The 21681-nt window shown below is 40.3% G+C and overlaps 1 protein-coding gene across 4 annotated transcripts in view; it reads left to right on the top strand.

Annotated features, from left to right (window-relative positions):
- FAM118B (family with sequence similarity 118 member B) overlaps positions 1-21681 on the top strand; it is a 38159-nt gene that overhangs the window by 10484 nt on the left and 5994 nt on the right. For 3 of the 4 annotated variants that reach the window (XM_072954151.1, XM_072954150.1, XM_072954149.1), the window contains exons 1-4: positions 3225-3332; positions 8963-9055; positions 12924-13176; positions 19940-20167. In XM_072954151.1, coding sequence (XP_072810252.1) covers positions 3286-3332; positions 8963-9055; positions 12924-13176; positions 19940-20167 — 621 coding nt within the window. In that variant the 5' untranslated portion in view covers positions 3225-3285. Of the gene's footprint in view, positions 1-3224; positions 3333-8962; positions 9056-12923; positions 13177-19939; positions 20168-21681 lie in introns of those variants that run through there. The other variant, XM_015244110.3, reaches the window with a different exon arrangement.

The following is a 21681-nucleotide window of genomic DNA, read 5'->3' as shown; positions in this document are numbered from 1 at the left end:
TGCAAAGCAGTGCTGATAAAGCCATTTCTTCTAAGTCAGGCTCGTCTTCCTAGTTCTGGTGGCCTCTATGGCAGGTAGCAACCTCTTTTTGGAGCGTTCAGATTCTTATTTCAGATCTGAACAATACTTTCATCTCTCACTTCATTTACAGATCAAAGAGAATATTTCCCAGTTAATTTTTATTAGAAAAAAACAAATGTCCCTGAAAGGACTATCAAGGTGGTTTATAGTTACAAGCTTAACCGCTTTCCTGCGTTGCCCTGGCCCCTCAGTCTCTTGTTCTTGAGGGATTACTGAAATTGATCCAAGGAAGGTCCTTGCAAGAACTTTTCTAAAGTAAATGACAAAATCAATAAGTACTTGTGTTAGTAATTGAGACAGAAAGAAGGAAATAATCACCTATAATCCTGCCACCCAGAGATTGTTTCTGCCATTCAGAGACCTCTGACACATGATAAGGAACAGGTTATTGAACTCTGTTAAGGTGTGTTTGAGTTTTGAAGCACTGTGTACTGAAACTTCTGAGTAGGCTCTCATGGATCTGAAACACAGGAGAGATCCGAGCTGAAGACCCAGATTTGGGAGTCATTAGCATTTAGTTGACATTTTTAATTTAACCATTGGAGTAAATGAGGGGAGGGGATACGTAAAGCGGTAAGACTGGAGAGCCTCCCGCAGTGCCCTGAAGTTGGTCCACATTCAGGGAGTGCGCAAAGGGAAGAGAGCTTCCCCTACAGGGATGGGAGGAAGGCCAGGAAAAAACATAGTATCCAGAGGAGATAAGAATGGAATTAAGTGTCACATGCTTTTGAGAGGTAAAGGAAGAGAAATCCTAACGATTTCATTGAATTTTGCCGTAATGGTGTCTATTTCGCATAAAGCTTTCCTTGCTCTTAACTCAAACATAGTCGTCTCTGAACCACATACGTGCACATTTAACTTAGTGCAAATCTATTATAAATATTTGTTTACAGTTCTGTTTCCTCTAAAGGTGGAGATCTTTCGGGGGTGTGGCCCCTAAGGGTATGCTCTTAGTCATCTTTGGTGAGACACTTGGTGGGAAGGGGCAGAAAAGGTAACAGTTAAGCCGAGACTTAGGGGATGGGTGGGGATGGAGAAGGCACTGCTTGCCAAGTGTATGATGACTAAGTAAAGAGTGTGTGAGCAGGAAAGTGTGTGATGTGTTCTGTGTGGATGGGGGAAAGCCTGGGTGAGATGCTCTGAAGGAGACTGCAGATGCCAGACCAGACCAGGTCTTGCAGGCATGAGCAGGGGTTTCATTTTATTAAACACAGAGAAGCCATTGAGTGACTTTAAACCATGACTTAATCTAATTTGTGTTTCGAAATCCCTTTTGCTGCTACAAAGCCTTTCTTCTTCTCTAGCGGTAAAACACTTTAGATAGATTTTAAGTATAAAATACAGGAAACTGATTTCTTAGCCCTTAATACTGATGTCCTTGAGTCATTTGCCAGAAAAGTCTTGCCTTAAGAATCCACCCATAAAATCAGTTTGCATCTTAGATATCAGAAACTTGAGTTATAAAAATAAAATGATTTATATCTAAAAATGTTCAGTTAGTATCAGAGGAGAGTCTTGAAACCTTAACTCTGAAATCCTTTTGCCTGCTAGAATCAGATTACTTTCACTCCCTGTTATGACTGCTGGTGTATCTGGAAAGTGATAGCTTGAATTTTGATTTACTGTGCACACAATTTTCACAGGAATTTGTCTTTTTTCATTTGTCCCATTTAAAAAAGAAATGTCCTTTTATGGTCGTTGCTGCAGTAAAAGCAGTAATGGGGTTTTGCTTTTAATTGGAAACGCTTTTTCTGTTGCATAATAAATGTCTTTCTTGTAATTCTAATCATGAGCAACATCTTGCATTTCAGTTAGTTCATTCAATAAATATTTGCATGCCTGTTCCGTACCAGGCACTGTTTTACAACCTTGGGATACACTGGGAACTAAACAAGAATCCCTACCTTTGAGGAGTTTACATTCTGATGGGAGGAGGCAGATGTGAATAATAAGCATTATTAATATATTTATTATGCTAATATTAAATATAATTAGTATGCTAGTGGGTGGTATGTGCTGTGAAATGAAAAATAGAACAGTTGATGCAATGAGTGAGGAGGTTGTGATTTTAAATACGGTGGTCAAGGGAAGTGTCACTGAGAAGGTGTGAGTTAAGCAAAGGCTTGGAAACTTGTGCAGACACCTGGGGGAAGAGCAGGTCCAGGAGGAGGAACAACCAGTACAAAGAAAGGCCAAGGGTGTTCCAGGGCTGTCTGAGGAACAGTAAAGAGGCCAGCAGGTCTGGAGGGAGGGAGGGAGCACCTCAGCTTTTTAGGAACAGACTTCTCAGTCAAATTGGGAAAGTTCATAAGCCAAAAGAAATGAATAATTAGGCGAAGAATTTCCATCCTATAAATGCGTTGCAGATGGTAACCTATAAATACCCTGACTCATGCCTTAACTTGAATTAGAGAATTCCAAAGTAACACTAAAGGTTCTTAAATTCATTTCATAGGACAGCTAAACAAACAAAAAGAAATCTCTCTTTTTCTGTGAATAAGCAACTGATGTTGGATCACAAGCTCATATGACCTAGCATTTAGTAAACACTGAAAATTTTACCATTTCAGTTTATAGATCTCAAGTTAAAAAGCCAAAGGGCTTTGTTTTATAGCAAAGGATGGCAACGGTGCTGAATGCACTTACCTCCAAAAGGGGCAGTGATGGGGGTGAGGATTGGGCCTCATCTAGGGGAAACTGTGCTTGAAGAGCAGGTGTGGTTACCTGCCTTATTTCTTTCAAGCTTGATACTGTCAGTCCTTTTAACATTTTGGTTTGCTGATCTATATTTTCTGGTCTTTGACTCAGTGAAATTGTCCATGTGTTTCTTAAGTTTCCAGCCTAAATGAGGCACGCTACTCTCATTAGGTCCTAATCGATGACTGATGTGGTAGAATGTTGCCAAAGTCATGTGCGTATCAGGAGTGTTACGTCGTTGCGTATGTTCAGCATCGTCTTTGTTTCAGATGCGCAGTACTCTCCGTACAGAACCGGGCTTGGTTTACTCAGTGAGATCACGGGGGCTGTTCCAGCTATCCTTGTCCATACCTGATCTTTTCCCTTGTTGTTTCTGAATTTTACTTTTCAGGGCATCGTTTGTGGTTTCTTAAACTTCTTTCATCTTCATTCCTTCCCCAGTTTGTGCGGTGGTTTCATATTTCAGTCTTCTGCAAATTGCTGGTCATCATTTCTAGCTTAGTTCCCATGAGGCCGAAGCTGAGGATCACGGAAGAAAACGCTGAGAAGCTCAGGTCTGTGACTTTCTGAAGCAGAACAATCTGCGTTCACATCACAGTGAACAAGGAAAATGGGATGAGTTAATATGACTAACTGCGAGTTGGAAGGGCCCTTGAAAGTTTTGCAGGACCTTTTCTCTCCTTCCTTTAAATATGACTGCACGTGAATCACCCCAAAATGTAATGGTCTGCCCTCTCTCTTTCCTTCAGAGGAAATGCTGTGACCTCTTTAGGCCTCTGTCTGGTTCCAGTGCCGTCCTAGGTTTAGGGGAAGTTCAAGAGCAAGCATTTTGTGGACATGCAGGGGCCCCTGAATGACAAGATTAAAAGATTCAATGTACTTAAAACACACTTACTCTTTAATCCCTCTTTATTGGGTATTTTGATGATTAGAGTTTTAAACATAATTAAGAACCTAAGATGGGAGTCTATTCAGGTTGTCTATTTTTTTTCATATGTTGTATCTGTTTAAGATACCATGCAAAGACAGGTCTGTACCTTTCTTATATTCTGTCCTTGTTTTACTGTTGATGGGGTTTGGAGTACAGGCAGCAATGTGGGGACCTCTGAGATGTCTCACCTGGTGCTGACAATCCCCTTAATCACTGTTAACGTGCAGCTACGCGAGGTTTTTAGTCATAACATTTGCCAAGCTTCACGTCAAAATACTAAACATTTTTATTTTTATTATGACAGAAAGCCTTCCCTTCAAGACCCGTCAGGTTTCAGTCATAGAGAGGTCGTCCACACTGGTGACACCCTCCGGGCCCGCCCAGACTTGAAGGAGTCTGCATGTGCACTCAGCGTCCTCTTCCGCAGGAGAGGAAGCAGCGGAGGGTGTACCATTTGTAATTGACATTGTTTTACCAGGAGGGTTTTAGTTCTTAGGGACTCGCTAGAATGTAGAATCTTGCCCTTGAAGATTTATTTAATCTCATTTTTAATGAACAGCCTGGGCCCTTTGTGATGGGGTTGCTTGTATGATTATACTACTTGATACAGGGGAAATATTTTTATTCAGTATTTTTCAAGTGTCCTTCCTTAGCAACATGTGACATTGTTTTCAGGATGTACCTTTTCAGAAGCTTCACAGGAGGGAAAGCCATGACAGAGAAGGAAGTTACCAGTTATTCTTTGCACGATAAAATCATCAGCCTCCATCACTAACTTCTAATTCAAATCAGATCTTAATTTGGATGTTCCATTACTCCTTGAAACAGTTTTGTTCCTGTACATGATGTGTTATTTCAGTTTTATAACTGAGAATCACTGATATAAACAAAATTTGAGCTCTTGAGCCTGGAATACCAGTGTGGTTTATTTTGGGGACTTGAGTTAAAAGGCTTTCTAGAATTTGTGGTTATACCCCTCAGTCCTTAAAGTCTTTCCAGAAACCCTGTATTTTATGAGTTCATTCTCACATTTTTCATTTATAGGTCATTTCTTGCTGGTAAAATCCCAAGAATAAGTGGTTTATCAGTCTGGCATTTTATCAGTGACTGTATTAAAGCAAATTTTCAGAAAGTGAGTGTGATACCGATCTCATCTGGCCGAAGGCAGAGGGTGTCGGGTCCACAGAGTCAGGGATCAAAGTAGGAGCAGACTAGGTTAACCAGAGGTAGAGGAACCTCCTCCGCACCGGGGTACCCGGGGGATCACACCCTGGCGCAGCTGTGTGCGGTTCCTCTGCATCAGTTCCATTTTTTTGTGTGAATGAGAAGAAGGTAGGAACTTTGTTGTGTACGAAACAAGTAGCATAGCCCGCAGTTTGCTTTATAGGACTGAATTCATCACCTGCCTTGCTAAACCATTGTATTTGTTCATTGTCGACCGTTACCCTACACTGGCTCCCTCCCTCCCCACACAGTTGCTAAAAAACAGATGTGCTGGGATTAGTCCAAAAGCCACAGTCGCGGGGATTGGTTTCTTCCAGGTCAGAGGATAACTGTGTTTTTCCCTTAAACAAATGAGGTTAACCCGTTTCTATATTTATGCTAGAGAAATAAGCCAGACTTTATTCTAATCACTTTTTTTTTTAATAGAAGAGGGGAAAGCTAGCTACATATAGAACTGATCTTATAAAGCAAGAAATGTACCACCTTTGCGGGCTAGTCATTTGTATGTAGATCTTTTATTTCCAGGCAAAAATGTTATCATCAGAACTTTTCTCCCCGTTTGATTAATTCCATCCACCCTCATCTGCACATGTACTGTTCTGCACTCCTCCTGGCGTGTCAGCGGTTTCAGCCAAAGGCTACGCACTGGAAGTGCAGAGAGACCCTGGTCAGCGTGAGGAGAGCAGGCTGGGGGACCTCACTTGTTCTTACACCAAAAAGAAGCCAGATTTTGCCGTCTTTCCTGGCACCAAGATGCTGTGAGAGCAAGAGCTTCTGGAATTCTTTCTTATTTTCAAATCCACAAGTCCTCTAGTTTATATAAACCTAATTTCATTCATATAACCAATCCTTTTCCTCCTGTCCTTTTTCCATGTTTCTTCATGGATTTTTCCTGGAACACTTGCCTTGATTTTTTTCCCTTTTTTACCCACCAGATGTAAGTATGCTGTTTCCTGCCAAGTTGATAGAATTCAAAGTGAAAGTGTCCTGTCTGATATGAAGACTTAGGCCTTAAAACTTTTGTTAATGAGGTTACTTGTCTCGGGACTTACCAAGTGTCTAACTTCTATTACGCTGAACTCAGCTGGCCTTGGAGGATTTCTCGGTGGCTTAGCGGTAATTGGAGTAATGAAGACACTGGTGATTGCCTTTGTTTTCTTGTGGCAGAAAAGCTTTTTCCGCCTCTGCTAAGTCCCACTAAAATGAAAACTCAAATAGTGATCACAAAAAGAGATTTATGTGTGAACTAGTTGATGCATGTAGGAATTCTATGCAGGGTTTTCAGGTTACTTAGAAGCTCTTCAGCAGTACTTGCAGATTGTTAGGGTAAAATAAACACTAAAATGGATTTTTTTTCCCTGAAATAACACTCTAGAAGGAATAAAATATGGTTTATACTTAGATGTCACTGGGGTGTACATATAAGGTTGTGTCATATGAGGCATCCTTTAGCCTGAAGAAAAGATGTCATCTGATTAGAAAACAGAATGAGTATATGATCAGATATCATGTGAGCATATTGAATTACTTCTCATTCAGTTCCTAAGTAAGAGGACCCAGAACATTCCAGTAACAGCTTCTCAGGCGCTGTTGGCCGTATTTAATTCTTTTAAATTATGCAGATGGACAGGGCCTTCAGAACAGTTGACTCTGTAAAGAAAAAAATTTGAAAAGCTAAGTATTCAGGTGTAGACGCTAAGAATTGACCATCTGTCAGAGAAGAGAATCCAGCAAAAACAGTCTTGCATATTTTCCAGGAGAAAATGATAGAGCTGATCTAGGGTTCTGGTAGATGAGTGGTGGTGAGAGGTACATAATAAATAGTGATTATCACCAGAAAAAAGTGGTTTCATTCAGCTCCTGAATTTAGTTGATAATGGTTGGTTGCATCAGCGGGGCACCTGGTCATGTAGCAGCTATTAAGCATCACACAATTATTTCAAGAAAATCTGTTTTCTAGAGTGCAAGGAGCTTCCTTTTTTGGTAGTTTTGGACTGCAAATTAAAAACAGGCGAAAAAAAAAAAGACTGAGAGGCTGGTAATTGGAGAACATTTTTAGGTTGTGGCGGTGTGGTTAAAGAGCATGGACCTGGGAGGCAGACCGCCCTGGTTTGAATTACGGTACCCAGCCTTTCCGTGCTTCAGTTTTCCCATCACTAAAATAGGACGATAATAGTACTTCATAAGGTTATGGCACTACACGAGTTAATATTTGTAAATAGTGCTCGGCACGTGGTAAGCACCATCTAAGAGTTCGTTAAATCTCTGGTTTAACGTAGCTGAATTAAACACTGGGTTCTGAAGATGTCCATCTTTGAAACTTAATGAACATTAAATGACTTCCCTCTGTAGTTTACTCTCATCTTTCTCAATGCGCAGTATTTTCTACATGAGCGTACTTTGTCCAGATGACAGGCTTATAGAACCATATTTAAGGAGAGAGTGTAAGAATACACACTTTTCTTTGTGTACTTTAAAAAAATATCCCCAAATTGATAGGTTGTCCTGTATGTGGGAGAGGTTCCCACTCTGCTGCCACTGTTCCAGTCTGGAACATAGACTAGACCTTAAAGGAAGAAATGACTTCACATATATTAAAACCTCATGGAAATATTTTAATGGTAGTTAACTCCTAACTCTTGGTATTGGCGAGACTGTAATAAACGATGTGTGCATGTGGGAGAAGGGAGGGCGGCATGTGGTGTGCGTCCTCTATTTAGCAAAACATTGGATTGTGGAAGACTTTTTTTGCATTTCATTTAGGTGTTTCCTGTGTCTCATCATAAGATTCCCCTGAAGATTCTGGTTCAGTTATTTGGGATTAGAGCCTGAGAAATATACTGTCTTTTAAGTTGATTAATAAGACTTCATCTTTAAGAACATATACTTTCAACAGGCATCTCAGATGATTATGAGGTTGAGGCAAGATTTGTGAGTTAAGTAATTCATCTGTTGTCTCTGAGCTCCCCGCTTTCTCACCAACAGAACCAAAGGTTTGACTAGAAAGGTGGTTTGCTTCCTCGCTCGCTGCTGTGATTCTGTGATCCCTATTTTCCTCGGGTTTGTGATATCAAAGAATTGCATTATGTGGGATGAAATACGGAGTGAGCAAAATTAGCCTGTTTACCAGGGAAGCTAATTCAGCAAATATTTTTAAATGTTTTAAGAAATAAAAAAGCTAATAAAACAGCAATCTTCAAGTAATTATTAGTGATTAGGTTCTTTCTGTATATTGACCATGCAAGGTAATAAAACACCCAAAACTCTGGGATTCTGGATTGTGTTCTGTCCTGTGTGTAGCAATATTTAAAACACTGCTATTTTAGAATTAGTGGTCCTTATATTTAGCAAATTTACTAAACTTCTGAGCAGTTACAGCTTCTCTTTATTGATCTTACCATGGAGTACCATGATAATTCTTGTACTTTTGCTGATTAGCTCATCACCTGAATAATTACTTGGTAATCCCTTTCCCATTCCTCGCAGTGTCTCACTATGTTTAATCTTGCTGCCCATGATAGAACAGTTGTCCAGCAGCCTGGAAGGTCCAACAATCAGCAAGTTCGTATTGATTGTTCTATTCTTGGCCCAGTGATTTCTTGAGCTGATAGTAAATGGATAACTGGGGGTTATTAGCACACTTACCCATGGGTTATTTTTATCCCTTAAGTCTTCCCCAAGCCTGTCTCAGAGGAGAAAAACAGGTATATTTCATAGTCTCCACAAAGTGATGGCCAGTAATTGACATGAGTTGACATTGGTTTGGTTTCATTTTTTGAGAAACGGGGAGGACCCTTCAGGAACAGAAGTAGAGGACCAAAGTCCTAATTTCGAGGTTACTTTCTTTTGGATGAATTTAATTCCTTAAGTTTGGAACACTCATTAATCAATAAATTTCTGTTTAGCAGATTATACCTCTAAAACACTTTTAGAATGTACAGCTTCTTAAAACTGTTAAGTGTATATGCTGATTCTGAATGGTATACTTCACAGATCTAATTGTGGTCCATGGTGTTTAATCTATTTTAGAAACTGGATGGCTTCTACAGGGAGCCAGGCCTCGGATATAGACAAGATTTTGGGATTCTTCAGTGATGGCTCACCCCCCACCAAAAAGCCCAGGTAAACAAGGGAAGGGAGTCCGAGGAACAGAGTAAATCACCATTGGTGGCAGATAACGAAAAATAATGAACCTACCCTGCATCCCAGTTGGTGTCACTAATTAACACTGGCCTTCATGTAAAAATTAAATTATTTTTATTTTGCATTTAATTTTTATTTTTTATCAAGTTCAGAAATATATAATTTTAAAAGTCAGTACTGCAAGGCTCATGATGCCTCACCCCTCCCACTTCTCAGCTTTATCCATTTCTTTTAATATTTACATCTGTATTTTGAATGCTGTGTGTGTGCTGCTTTTTTTAAGGGTTTGGTTTTGTCTTGTTTCCAATTATGGAAAATGAGGATTAGTCTTATGACTCCTCCCCTGCGCATCGCCCTCCACCACCACCACACACACGTGGACTCCCCTCGGCCTCCCAGTGTGTTTCCTATCGCAAGTTTTTGTTAAATCGGTTTTTAATATTTACATTGTATGACTGTGTACATAGTATTCATAGCTGAGCCTAATGTGTTGTGATTAGAATTTTTTCTCCAAGCTATTAAAGATCAGCTCATTTTTTTAGTTGGCTTTGTTTCCTGTGTGCCTGTCAATTTATCTTCAGACTCTGTGACAGAGAGGAAACCTCCCCGAGCTGCCGACACGCGCGGCAGCAGTGTTCTCGTTCAGCTTGTTCCGTGGCTTCTTCCCTCCGGACGGCAGTCCTCCGGGCCTCTGCACCGCCGCTGTCTGCCGTTTTCCTTCACTGTCACGCTGAGAATTCCTCATATGTCTCTCCTGTATTGGATCCTCTGTTCCCTGGATCATATGTCTTCCTTTTCAGTGTCTTCCTTCCTCATGTCTTCTTTCCTTCACTTTGCTGAAAAACATCTCATTAGCTTTTTCCTTAGTGAGGACTCATAGGCAGAAAGTGTGGGGAGACATTTGACACTGTCTTTATTGTGCTCGTACATTTATTTGATGGTCTGGCTTGAGTGCAGAACTTTAGATGGGAAATCATTTTCTTTAGAGTTGCAGTCATTGCCCATTCTCTGCTAACATCTGTGTGATCCTGCCAAAGTAGCCACTTTGTTCCAATTCCCGGTCCCTTGTATTATATGACCTTTTTTTGTTTTCTCATTAGAAGCTGGTAAGGATGGTTATTTTATTCTCAGTAGCCTGAAATTTCACAATGATACATCTTCACATGAATATAGAAATCAGGTAGCTCTTGTAAGCTGGCTACTGATTTACTTTGGAGAAATTTTCTTGTGTTATTAATTTGATTAATTTCCTTTCTACATTCTGTCTGTATAGAACTCTTAGTGTTCAGATGTTGGCTTCTGGATCAAGTCTCTTAATTTTCTTATAGTTGTCTTATCTCTTTTGTTTTTATTATTGTACTTTCTCAGAGAGCTTCTCCATTGTATCTTCTAACCTTATCAATTTTTATTTCTTTTGTAGCTTTAATTTCTAAAAAATCTTTTTGTTTGCCCATTTCTTTTTCATAGCATTCTGTTCACGTTCCATGGATGCCATTTTTTAAAAAAAAAAATCTGTGTGAGGATGTCAGTTTCATTTTCAGTTTTTCTTCTCTTTCCCATGTTGTGTCTTCCTTCCCTCAAGCTCTGTCTCCTGGTTTGTTTTGGTGTAACACTTATGCTGGGGGCTTTGTTCAAATGTAAGATGACTCTTATTTTTCTGCTCATATTTAAGAGAAAACACTTTAAGAAAGAGAGGGAGAGAGACTAAAAAGCCAGTTGGAGAATCAGCGTGTGCACGAGGGGCACGGTGCCTGGCGGGTTTCACTGTGGGTGTCAAGCATGGACTGGGTTCCAAGCTGAGGAACTCTCTTCCTGTCAGAATCTGTGGGTCTTTGCTCTTATGCTGGCCCCTTTCCCCAAAGGGATCTGTTCCCATCTGCTGACCGGACGGGGAGTGCGGTGCAGGTGTAAGTGTGACTGCCAGTGCCGGGGAGTCCTCCTCTAGGAGCAGGGAGGGTCTCATAGTTCTTAAACACAGTTTACCTCCCCCCGCCCCGAGCTGTGCACAGTGTTCCCAGGCACAGAGTCCTCTGGTTCAACCTCCCTGGAAGGTAAGCGTCCCGTCCTAGGATTCTGACTGCTTCTAATACAGCCCTGCAGTGAGTTCTCCGGCGCTGGCCCCACCTGCCCCTCCACCTTCAGACGTACCTGAACACTCCCAAGCTTCCACAGAGGGAGTCAGCTCTTACTTGACAACTTCTAAAATTTGTTGACCTCTTTTGTTTGCTTTTCTTGTTTTTGTCATCTTTGCCTATTCTACTTTTTATGAATGTACACCTTCTTAAAAAATTACTGTTATTTAGTGTTTTAGGAGGAACTAAAAGTGAAACATAACTGTTAAATTCTTCCTTTTTAACTGGAAGTCTTAAATTCAGAAAAAGTGCACCTCAAATCTATAATGTATGAGATAAAGAATTCAAAGAGTACAGCATATTCCAGTGAAGAGTAAAAATCCTAGTCCTCCCCAGTCACGAGTTAATCACTATTTACAGCTCTTATGCATCCTAGTTTTCTGTAAATACATGTGTGTGCTTCACTGTCTTGATTCCCTGCAACTGAAGCTCATTTTTCATCATTTCCTTCTCGCATCCATTATCCATCTTCCCCAGCAGCTGAAGCTCTTGAGGTCAGGCACTCCCTTGTGTCCACAGAGCCATCACCAGCGCCGATCTGAGTGTCTGGTGCTCGATGAGTGTTTCATGGAGTTGGGGGCAGGGACAGCAGGTCTGGAGGGGGTTCCCCTGAAACCAGGTTTCTCAAGGCTCAAAGTACCGGTCCTTTCTTGCATTATGGCAAAAGGAATGCAGATCCTTTTTTGTTGTTCATTTTATCATTTGGACAAAAGGTTGAGAAAGGCAGTGTCTTAGGGAGAAAAAAAAACATGCCATCAGCAAAATTAAAGTGAATAAACCTACTTCAAGCAGATCTTAGTATAGTTTCCAGGATGAAGGGGGCATAGAGAAACGAAACACAAAAGCTTGTACCCATGCTGCCTCACTTAGAAGCTCAGGGCAGAACTCCATTCTCATCACAGGAGGAAAGGAGTGTTTTCCAGCTTCCCTCGTTCCCGATGAATAGTTGTTTCTTTATTTAGGTACATGAGGCTCTTGTGTTTCCAGAATTCTGTTGGCCACCTTTCTCCGTTTCTTTTCTTTCTTTTCTTTTCTTCTCCTCCCCTTCCCTCCCCTCTCCTCTCCTTTCTTTCTTTTCTTTCTTTCCGCTCTCTCTTTCTCTCCCTCTCCCTCCCTCTTCCTCTCCCTCTCTCTCTCCCTCCCCCCTGAGGATATCTAGAACAAAACTGAAGGCAGATTTATTCCCATTTTGACTATGTCGTGCTCAATTCTAGTCATGCTCATTTTCATCTTAATGTTCACAAAATTTGGACTTAAATTTTTTGTTGGCTCTCTTTCATCTCCTGTTTTGCATTTCTCAACAGTAGGAATTTAATATGTGTGGGTTTCTTTTCTCTCTGGAATCCAAATCAGGCATGTTTTTTGAAATTTAATGTTAGTTTAAGATACAATTTAGTTAGCAGAACTCAGCTGAGCTGTAATAACCGGCCCTTTTCCTAATATTTCTTAGGCTGAGGGGACTATGAGGGAGAAAATTCATTTTACGACTGGTCTTCAGGATTTCCGCAGTAGGGTAATTGCTTTGTTTTTCAGGAAGCTCTGGCATGATATCCTGGTCTTAAGCTTATGTTCCTTTGGAAAGGGGTCAGGAACTGGTAGTTGTCATCTTTGCGACTGTAAGAGTTAGAGCTGAAACTCATGGCTTTAGATGGCCTCTCCCTGCGCCTCATGTCTGTGGGGTGTTTCCAGTCCTCTCATTTGTTTGGCTTTTTCAGGAAGCTGCTCCCAAGCCTGAAAACTAAGAAGCCGCGGGAGCTAGTGCTGGTGATTGGAACAGGCATCAGTGCTGCGGTCGCGCCCCAGGTCCCAGCCCTGAAATCCTGGAAGGGGTTGATCCAGGCCTTGCTGGACGCTGCCATTGATTTTGATCTTCTGGAAGATGAAGAGAGCAAAAAGTTTCAGAAATGTCTCCATGAAGACAAGAACCTTGTGCATGTTGCCCATGACCTTATCCAGAAACTCTCTCCAGTGAGTACCCTTCCGTATGTCCTGGCGTTTGATCTCCCGTAAAACTGGACATGCTTGCTAAATGCAGTGAGGATGTTCATTTCTAGCTTATAGATTCACATAGCATTTGGCTTGTCTGCAAAATGTCAGTTTGTGGACCTGACTGAGGGTAGTTACCTTGACACTCCCATTTCAGTCTGTGTGTGTGTGTGTTTGTGTGCGTGCGTGCGCTCGCACGTGTGATGATGGTGATTATGTTGTGGCCTTTATATGTACAACAATGAGACCACTGTCCCATTAGTGCTGTGTTTTGAGTTTACTTTTTCTATGCTCAACACTATAACTGCTGTGTTCCTTGACTTCCATGCCTTTTAGGGAATCTCTGAAAGATTAGGCATGATTCTTACTTTGTAGATAAAGCAACACTAGTTTTTAACATTCCTTATAAAGGCAAATACACGTGCGCACACACACAAATATATGTATGTGGAATTTTGTCTTGTTTCATTAAGCTGAGCTGGATATCAATTTCTGAATGATTTAAGGGCCTCCTTGTCTTGATTGGTTTTAAAAATCAAGATTCACTTAAGATACATTTGGAAATAATAGAGTAGGCCAAGCATGTTTTAAGGTCTTCATAAGGTAAGTGCACCTTGACAAAAGGTGTAACTCTTACTCTTTAAAAAGTCAATTGTAAGTGTTGGTTTTCTTCCCCCTGTGCCCTAGGGCCTGTAGGAAAGACGTATCATTAAGGGGTAACCTAAAAGGCGGTTAAAAGTAATTTCCTCCTGGTTCACAATTCGTCCAAAACTTAGCGCCTTTTACTTCCTCTTTTCATTTCCTTGTCCTTAATTGGGATAAAGTTTCTACTAATCTAGAACAATATAAGAAATTAACAGACTTTAAAGAACTCATGGAATCCCCATCTCATACCACAGACAAAAATGAACTCAAAATGGATTAAAGACCTAAATGTAAGAGCTAAAAACTATAAAACTCTTAGTATAAAACATAGATTGAAAGCTTCCTGACTTTGGATCTGGCAGTAGTTTTTGAAACATGACACCCAAAGCACAAGCAACAAAAGAAAACGTAGATAAACTAGACTTCAAGTTAATGAGAGCTGTTAGGCTCACAGAGTGCTGCCGGGAAAGTGAGGAGACAGCCCCCAGAGTGGCAGGGGATGTTAGCAGTTCCTGTGTCTGATAAGGGTTTAGTAACCAGAATATATAAAGAACTGTTACAGCCTAGCAATAAAAAGGCAAATAATCCAATTTAAAAATGGGGTTGGGGTGGAAGAATAAAGTGGGAGTTCAGAATTTGCAGATACTAACTACTGTACATAAAATAGATAAACAGCAAGGTCCTACTGTACAGCACAGGGAACCATAGTCAATACCTTGTAATAGCCTATAATGAGAAAGTGTATATGTGTATATATAAACGAATTCACTGTGCCTGTCACCAGAAATAAACACAACATTATAAACCTGTGATACTTGAAAGAAAGAAAGAAAGAAAGAAAGAAAGAAAGAAAGAAAGAACGAACAAAGGATTTGAATAGACATTTATCTGAAGAAAATTATACAGATGGCCAGTAAGCGCATGAAAAGATGCTTGACATCATTAGTCATTAAAAAACACAAATCAAAACCGCGTGACCTAACACCTCAGACCCACTAGGATGGCTAGGATCAAAAAGTCAGAGAAGTTAAGTGCTGGCGAGAATGTGGAGAAGCTGGAACCCTTCCACACTGCTGGGATTGTGAAATGATGCAGACAGTATGGAAAACAGTCTAGCCATTCCTCAAACAATTAAATATATAGAGTCAGCATATGATCCAGTGGTTTCACTTACAGATATGTACACAAGAGAAATGAAAGCATATGTTTGTGTAAGGACTTACAAACATGTTTATAGCATTATTCATAAGAGACAGAACCTGTAAGTAATGCAGATGTCCATTAACTTGCACAAGTAAACAAAATTGTGGCGTATTCATATGGAATATTCAATAGAATATTACTTGCCAATAAAAAGAAATTAAGCACTGATACATGCTGCAACGTGCGTGAACCTTTAAAAACATTATGCGGAGTGGAAGCCAGTCACAAAAGACCACATATTAGATTATTTCATTCGTATGAAATGTCCAGAATAGGGAAATCTGTTAAGAGACAGAAAATAGTTTAGTAGTTGCCTAGGACTGGAACAGAGATGGAAGGCAGGAGGATGATAGTTAAAGGGTACAGGGTTTCTTTTTGAGTTGATGAAAATGTTCTAAAATTGTGACAGTTGCACACATCTGTGAATCTACAAATAACCATGTGCTTCAAATAGGTGGATTGTGTGTTATGTGAATTATATCTCGATAAAGCTGTTAAAAATAGGTGAAAGCATAAAAAAGGTAAATGATTCAAACACCAGTCAACAGAAAGTGAGTGGCTGTGTTGACATCTGATATGTACACTTGAGAGAAAAAAGGAGGGAATGTCCAAAAGAATACTAAATCACTGTCATATAAAAAGGTCATTAAAGAGTATATTGCCCAGAAATTTAAGAAAAAAGTATTAAAGAAGTGTGTCAGCCAGTTAGTTCATAAAAATGTCGTCTTTCTGGAAAAGAAGAAAGAAAGAGCCTGTGAGGACCGATTGCTGTATTAGTCCAGGAAGACTGGTCTGTGAATGAAGAAGCCCAGTTTGAAGCCAGGACCCACAGTGGTGCCTTGTCGCCCTGGTACCTCGGCTGAGCCTTCACTCATCCATTCAAATGGTCTCCTGAGAATAGAAGGCATGATTTTGCTAGTTGGGTTAGTTGATCAAAAGTAATAAGAGAATTTAGGGTCAATGTTAACAAATCTATATTAACCAAATATATCAAACTGGAATCACTGTCTTTGGATAAAGATTTGTTATTAATCTTAGTTGTCGATTAGTGTCAGATCCGATAGAGTAGCAATTTTCAAACTTTTTGGTCTCAAAACACCTTTGTTCTCCTTTCTCTTTCTCCTTTCTCTTTAAAAGTTACTGAGAATCTCAAACAGCTTTTGTTTTTGTGGGTTATATATATTGACATACACTGTTTTAAGAATTAAAACAAAATTTTAAAATATTAAATTAATTTTAAAATAATAAGTTATGTTACACAGTAACATAAATAACATGTTTATGCAAAGTAATTATATTTCCCCAAATAAAAATAAATTGGGGGGGAGGGTATAGCTCAGTGATAGAGCACATGCTTAGCGTGCACGAGGTCCTGGGTTCAATCCCCAGTGCCTCCCCTAAAAATAGATAGACAGACAGACAGACAGACCTAATTACCTCTGTCTGCCCCCCCAAATTTTTTTAAATAAATAAATGAGAAGAGTAGTAGTTTCAGTTTTTTGCAGATCTCTACAATGTCTCAGTAGAAAATGAATTTTCGTATATGCTTTACATAGTTCAGTTTGTTTGTGTTGTTTTGGTTTATGTATATGAAAAAAATCAGATTTCAGAGATACATACTTGGGAAAGTACATATAAATATATATATCTTTTAAGTGTATGTATATGTGTGTGTGTATATTTTAAGAATCTAACAAGCAACAATAATATGACAGGGTTAACAGGCCCATATGCAGAGCCAGCTTCTCACAGTAGGAAGTGACACTGCAAAGAGCTTGGGTTTCGGAGTCAGAAAGACCCTGCCATTTAAGTGTACTGGGACCCTGGGCACATCAGGGAACTTCTCAGAATATACGAAGTGTCTGGCACATAGTAAATGCACTATAAATGTTAATTACCTTGGTTAAAATAAGTCAGGATTTTTTTGGCTTTGTTTTTACTTGTATCTGGGATTGGAAGGGTGGGAGTTGCAGAGCAGAAGGAAATGAAGCAACATTGGACCCAGTTCACCGTTTTAAATGAGTGAGAAAATGTCCATAAATGTGTGTGGGAGTTTGGCATTTCCTTTTGACCATGGAACCTCCCTGTTTGTTTTCATTCTTTTGTCTTTACTTAGAGAGGCCACTGGTGGGAAATTGAGTTCTAGGGTCACCTGTTTCAAGAGAAAAAGTTCGTTTTTCAGTGTGAGGAAATCAATGCAGCTACAAAAGCCCCTTTCCTTCCTCTGTGTTGGCATGCAAAATGTCGTAACTGGAAGAGATGGGATCAAAAGGTAGTTAGCCAAAATAAGTGACTCATGACATTTATTTCCAGCCTTTAACCTTTTGTACTTCTTAGAAGCAAGAAAATACATCCCACACCCATGCTTACCTGGTTGTATACCCAGGTGTTTTTACCAGTTTGCATAATGATTTAACTGGTGCCAGATAACAGTGCTGTTTAACCGCGTGTGTATGAATCAGGGTCCAAAATGAAGTTACAAAACTCAACAAGGAAGTTCTTAGAATCACCATAGTCTGTAATTTTAAACTTACTTTAGCTTTTTTGAATGGATATCATCTACACACATGGCGGAAATGAAAATGATGTGGAAAGACTGACATGGGGCGCGGCAGCTTGCTCCCACCCATGTCTTTGCCTCCTTTTCTCAAACTTGCCCCACATTGGTCACCGCGCCTTTGTTTCTTTTCTTTTTTTACGTTTTTTTTTTTTGTTTTTTGGGGTTTTTTTTCTTTTGGTCACTCCTTTTGAATATCCTTCCAGTGTTCTTCTCTGCAAAAACAAGCCAATAGGATTATATTTATTCTTACCTCACGGCCTCCGTGCCCACGTCAGTAGGCGGCATCGTAGGTGTGCTGATCTGCACCTTGTTTGTTTCACTTAACAGCTGTATCCTGGGGAACCCTCCCCACCAGTTTCCTCTATGCGGGTACTTGGCTTGTTTCCAGCCTCTTACTGTCACAGATAGCAGATCAGTGATAATGTTACATACGTCTTTTCATTTGTTTGCAGTTACATCTGTCAGGTATGTTCCCAGAACTGAGATGGCAAGATTGTAGGGCAAGTGGATTGTCTTTTTTGGTAGTTAAAGTGGCGTCATATTTTTGATGACAAATCTAGAAAAGTGCCTGGCATTCAGTAGTAGCTGACTCTTGTATGTAGTGAAATTCAGTAACTAGAGTGATAAATCTTCATTTATTTCTGATCAGGTGGTTCATTCTGGTTAAGTGTGAGAGTTCCCCCATTGGTTACCTACAGGCTGCTAGCATGTGACATAATTACCTATGCTATGTTGTAATGAGAATGGACAAAAGTTGAAAAATATGACCTACATTCTTAGCCACATAAATTGTGGGCTGAACCGTCTAGTAGCCCTAGAGAAGAATCTTCGAGCCCACTGACAGCAGGGCTCAGTGAGAAGCCCGTCTCGCGGTAGACGCGGCGTGGAACAGTGACTGACGGAGCCAGGTGCACTTCTGGGGGTGGCGTCACTGGGCAGAGGTACTCTTTCACCTCCGTGTTCTGATTTTTCTCCCGTGAAAGTAATTTACCATTTATTTGATAGGTATAATGAAAGAACTGATACTTTTATAAAAAATACTTTGAAAAATAGGAAAACGATTTGGCAAATTGAAATGTGTTTTATGAATCTGCTTACGAGATTCTGTGGAAACAGATCTTTATTGGAGCATTTTGTTATTGGAAAGATACACAAAGGAAACCAGGAAGGTCGGGGGATTACTTTGAGGAATAACAGAAGGGTTTTTGCTAATCTGCTGTTTAACAGCTAATTGCAGTTACTTGGAGCTTAAATGGGGAATACTGGGGTCTGTAAGAACTAATTCTTGCTTTTTTTTTTTTTTTTTGGAGGGGATAGGTAATTAAGTTTATTTATTTGGTATTTCAGTAGAGGTACTGGGGATTGAACCCATGACTTCGTGCATGCTGAGTATTCACTCTACCACTTGAGCTGTACCCTCCCCCCTTGTTTTGATACTGTCTAATGGAATGGTTTTGCAGGAATAGGATAGAGATCAGATATTTATTATAGCATTACAGTTACTTTCCCATTTCAGATTCCTTTTGTCCCAGGGATCCCTTTGTCTTTTAAGTTAGAAAGCCAACTTCCCATTTGAGATTCATTCGTGTTCTGTTTCTTTGTTAGTCCTCAGAGATATTTACATGTATTCAAAACAAGCTGGGAAAGCAGTTATTTAAATGAACCATATGTTAAGAAACAGGGAGTCTGTTCAGAACCAATTAGTGTTTGGTATTTTTAACAGCTGCAAAATGCAGATTTTTTTTGATTACCTGTATTATATACTAAGTATCCTTCCTAGCAACCCTGTAAACAAGTTGCTGAATTATGCTGGGAAACAAACAGGCAGGGAGCAGCTAAGCAGTTTCCCCTAAATCCATCAGCATCTGTAAAAAGCCCCGGGATCAGAAAAACAACGTTAACCGCCTTCAGAGCTGGCTCTTAGCGGTCTCGCCCTAGATGAGGGAAGTTTAACCGAAAGTATTGTCTTCTTACCTGAGGCCTACTTAGAGGGTCGTGGGTGCCGTGCTTTCTGCCCCAGCTGTCCTTTCTTCCTGGTAGTGAGTCACATCTCTCAGCCTTCTCCACTGCCGTCATTCTGTAAAAATGCCTAAATAGAGAGCTTTTGGGTGTTTGCGTGCCGTGTGATAGTCCTGCTCACTTGCTACGTGCTAGGTGTTGTGCTAGCGCTTGGCAGGTATCCTCCTGTTTTCCTTATTATAACCCTGTGAGGGAGAGGATATCTTACCTTTATTTTAAAGGCAAGGTACTCTTCAAAAAGTTGCTCTTGTTGTAATGAAAACAAATGATGTACCAGAACCCCCCGGACTGACTTCTCTCTCTCACATCCCTCCCCAGCGTACTAGTAACGTTCGATCCACATTTTTCAAGGACTGTTTATATGAAGTATTTGATGACTTGGAGTCAAAGATGGAAGATTCTGGAAAACAGCTACTTCAGTCAGTTCTCCACCTGATGGAAAATGGAGCCCTGGTATTAACTACAAATTTTGACAATCTCCTGGAACTGTACGCAGCAGATCAGGGCAAACAACTTGAATCCCTTGACCTTACTGATGAGAAGAAGGTAAAAAATAAAGGACTGGTTCGTCTCTTCCTCAGGCCAGCGGATCGTATCCTCATAAGAAATACCGTTTTCTGGTCGGGATACTGTGTGGTGCTGAGATTTACGGAGAGGTAGAAAGGGGGACTCTTATCCCTGGTTGGATTTTTGTTTTTAGGTTTTGTAATGAAATTAATACACAGTATAAAGCACAGATCTTAAAAGTGTTCACTCTTTGGGTTTTGACAGTTTCACTCAGTTTGAAAGCAAGATTGCAGGAACTCTTTTGAACTGTAAAAGCTAAATCTTTAGCACTTGATAATATAAAGTCGCTGCAGTACTAATTTAGAGTTCTCTGTTAGGCTTTGCTCTTCGTGGCATCTTGAACTGTATAAAGACCGTTTTATGTCTGAAGAGCGAGTTTCAGGCCAGGTGGCAGCTGGGTTGAGATTAAGATGCAGTGGACACTCAGCAGACTTTTTTTCCCCAATGTAGCCATACTATACCCCAGCCATCTACCATAATATAGAATTATAGATGTCAACCTGGGTCAGCTAACGAGAGAAGGTTTTATTAGAACCGTCACCAGAGTTTGTAATTTGAAATCTGGCACTGAGAGGAGATTCTATAAATAACACCATTCATTTGATGAAATACACTGAAGCCATAAAAGGGAAAATGTTTTCATTGCCATAGAAAGATGTGAAAGACGTAATGATTGAAGGAGAAAAAGAAGAAAAAGAAAAAACAGGTAATAAAGCGCCACCAGCTCTCATTTGTCCCGCCCTGTGGTGTCTGTAATTTCCCTTGTGTACTTTTTTTCCCTAGGAACCTGCCTTTGTGTCCAGCTTAGAGCCCAGCTGAGTGGAGTTTGAATAGACAAATGATTCACCCACTGGCACTAAGTGTCCCAGTTCCCCCTCTGCCAGAGTAGCAGCTACAATACCAGTCTTGTGATTTTGCTGACCTTGAAGTCAGCTTTTAAAAGGAAATCCAACTTAGAGAAATGGTGCTGTGAAGGCTGGTTTTCTCTGGCTGGAGTCTTTTCCGCCTGCTGCCTGCCCCCTGCCTTGTGTGGCTTCTTCTTCACCTGTAAGTCTCCACTTAAGTGTCACCTCCTCTGAGAGGCCTTCTCTGACCATCCTAATTAAGAATGATGGTCCTTCTCCCTCAGTGAAGCACTTACTATAACTTCCCATTTTTGTCTTGGTTCGTTTGTGTTCTGGCTGTTGGCTCCTCAGGAAGAGCAGCTCCATTTTGACAGGTAACATGCCAGCCCTTCTCACACTGATGTCTCAGGTAGTACTTGGCACATCGTAGGTGCTCAGTAAGTAATTTTTGAATTAGTAAATGACTGAATGAAACTCAGAAATTAATGGCTAGAAACAGCTTACATAATCTCCGAAGATCATTACCAACATCAGAAGCGTAAGGGGCTTTTCAAAGTTAAGGATCTCTCCCAGACTTAAAATTTCCCTTCTCATTTTCACCCCAGAACCTCAAGATTTGCTTTGTATTTTTAGTGCACATTAGGGGCA

Source organism: Vicugna pacos, chromosome 33 (assembly GCF_048564905.1).
Source record: "Vicugna pacos chromosome 33, VicPac4, whole genome shotgun sequence".
Classification (NCBI taxonomy): Eukaryota; Metazoa; Chordata; class Mammalia; order Artiodactyla; family Camelidae; genus Vicugna; species Vicugna pacos.
Note: the sequence above shows the minus strand (reverse complement) of the source record. Positions and strands in the feature narration are given on the sequence as shown.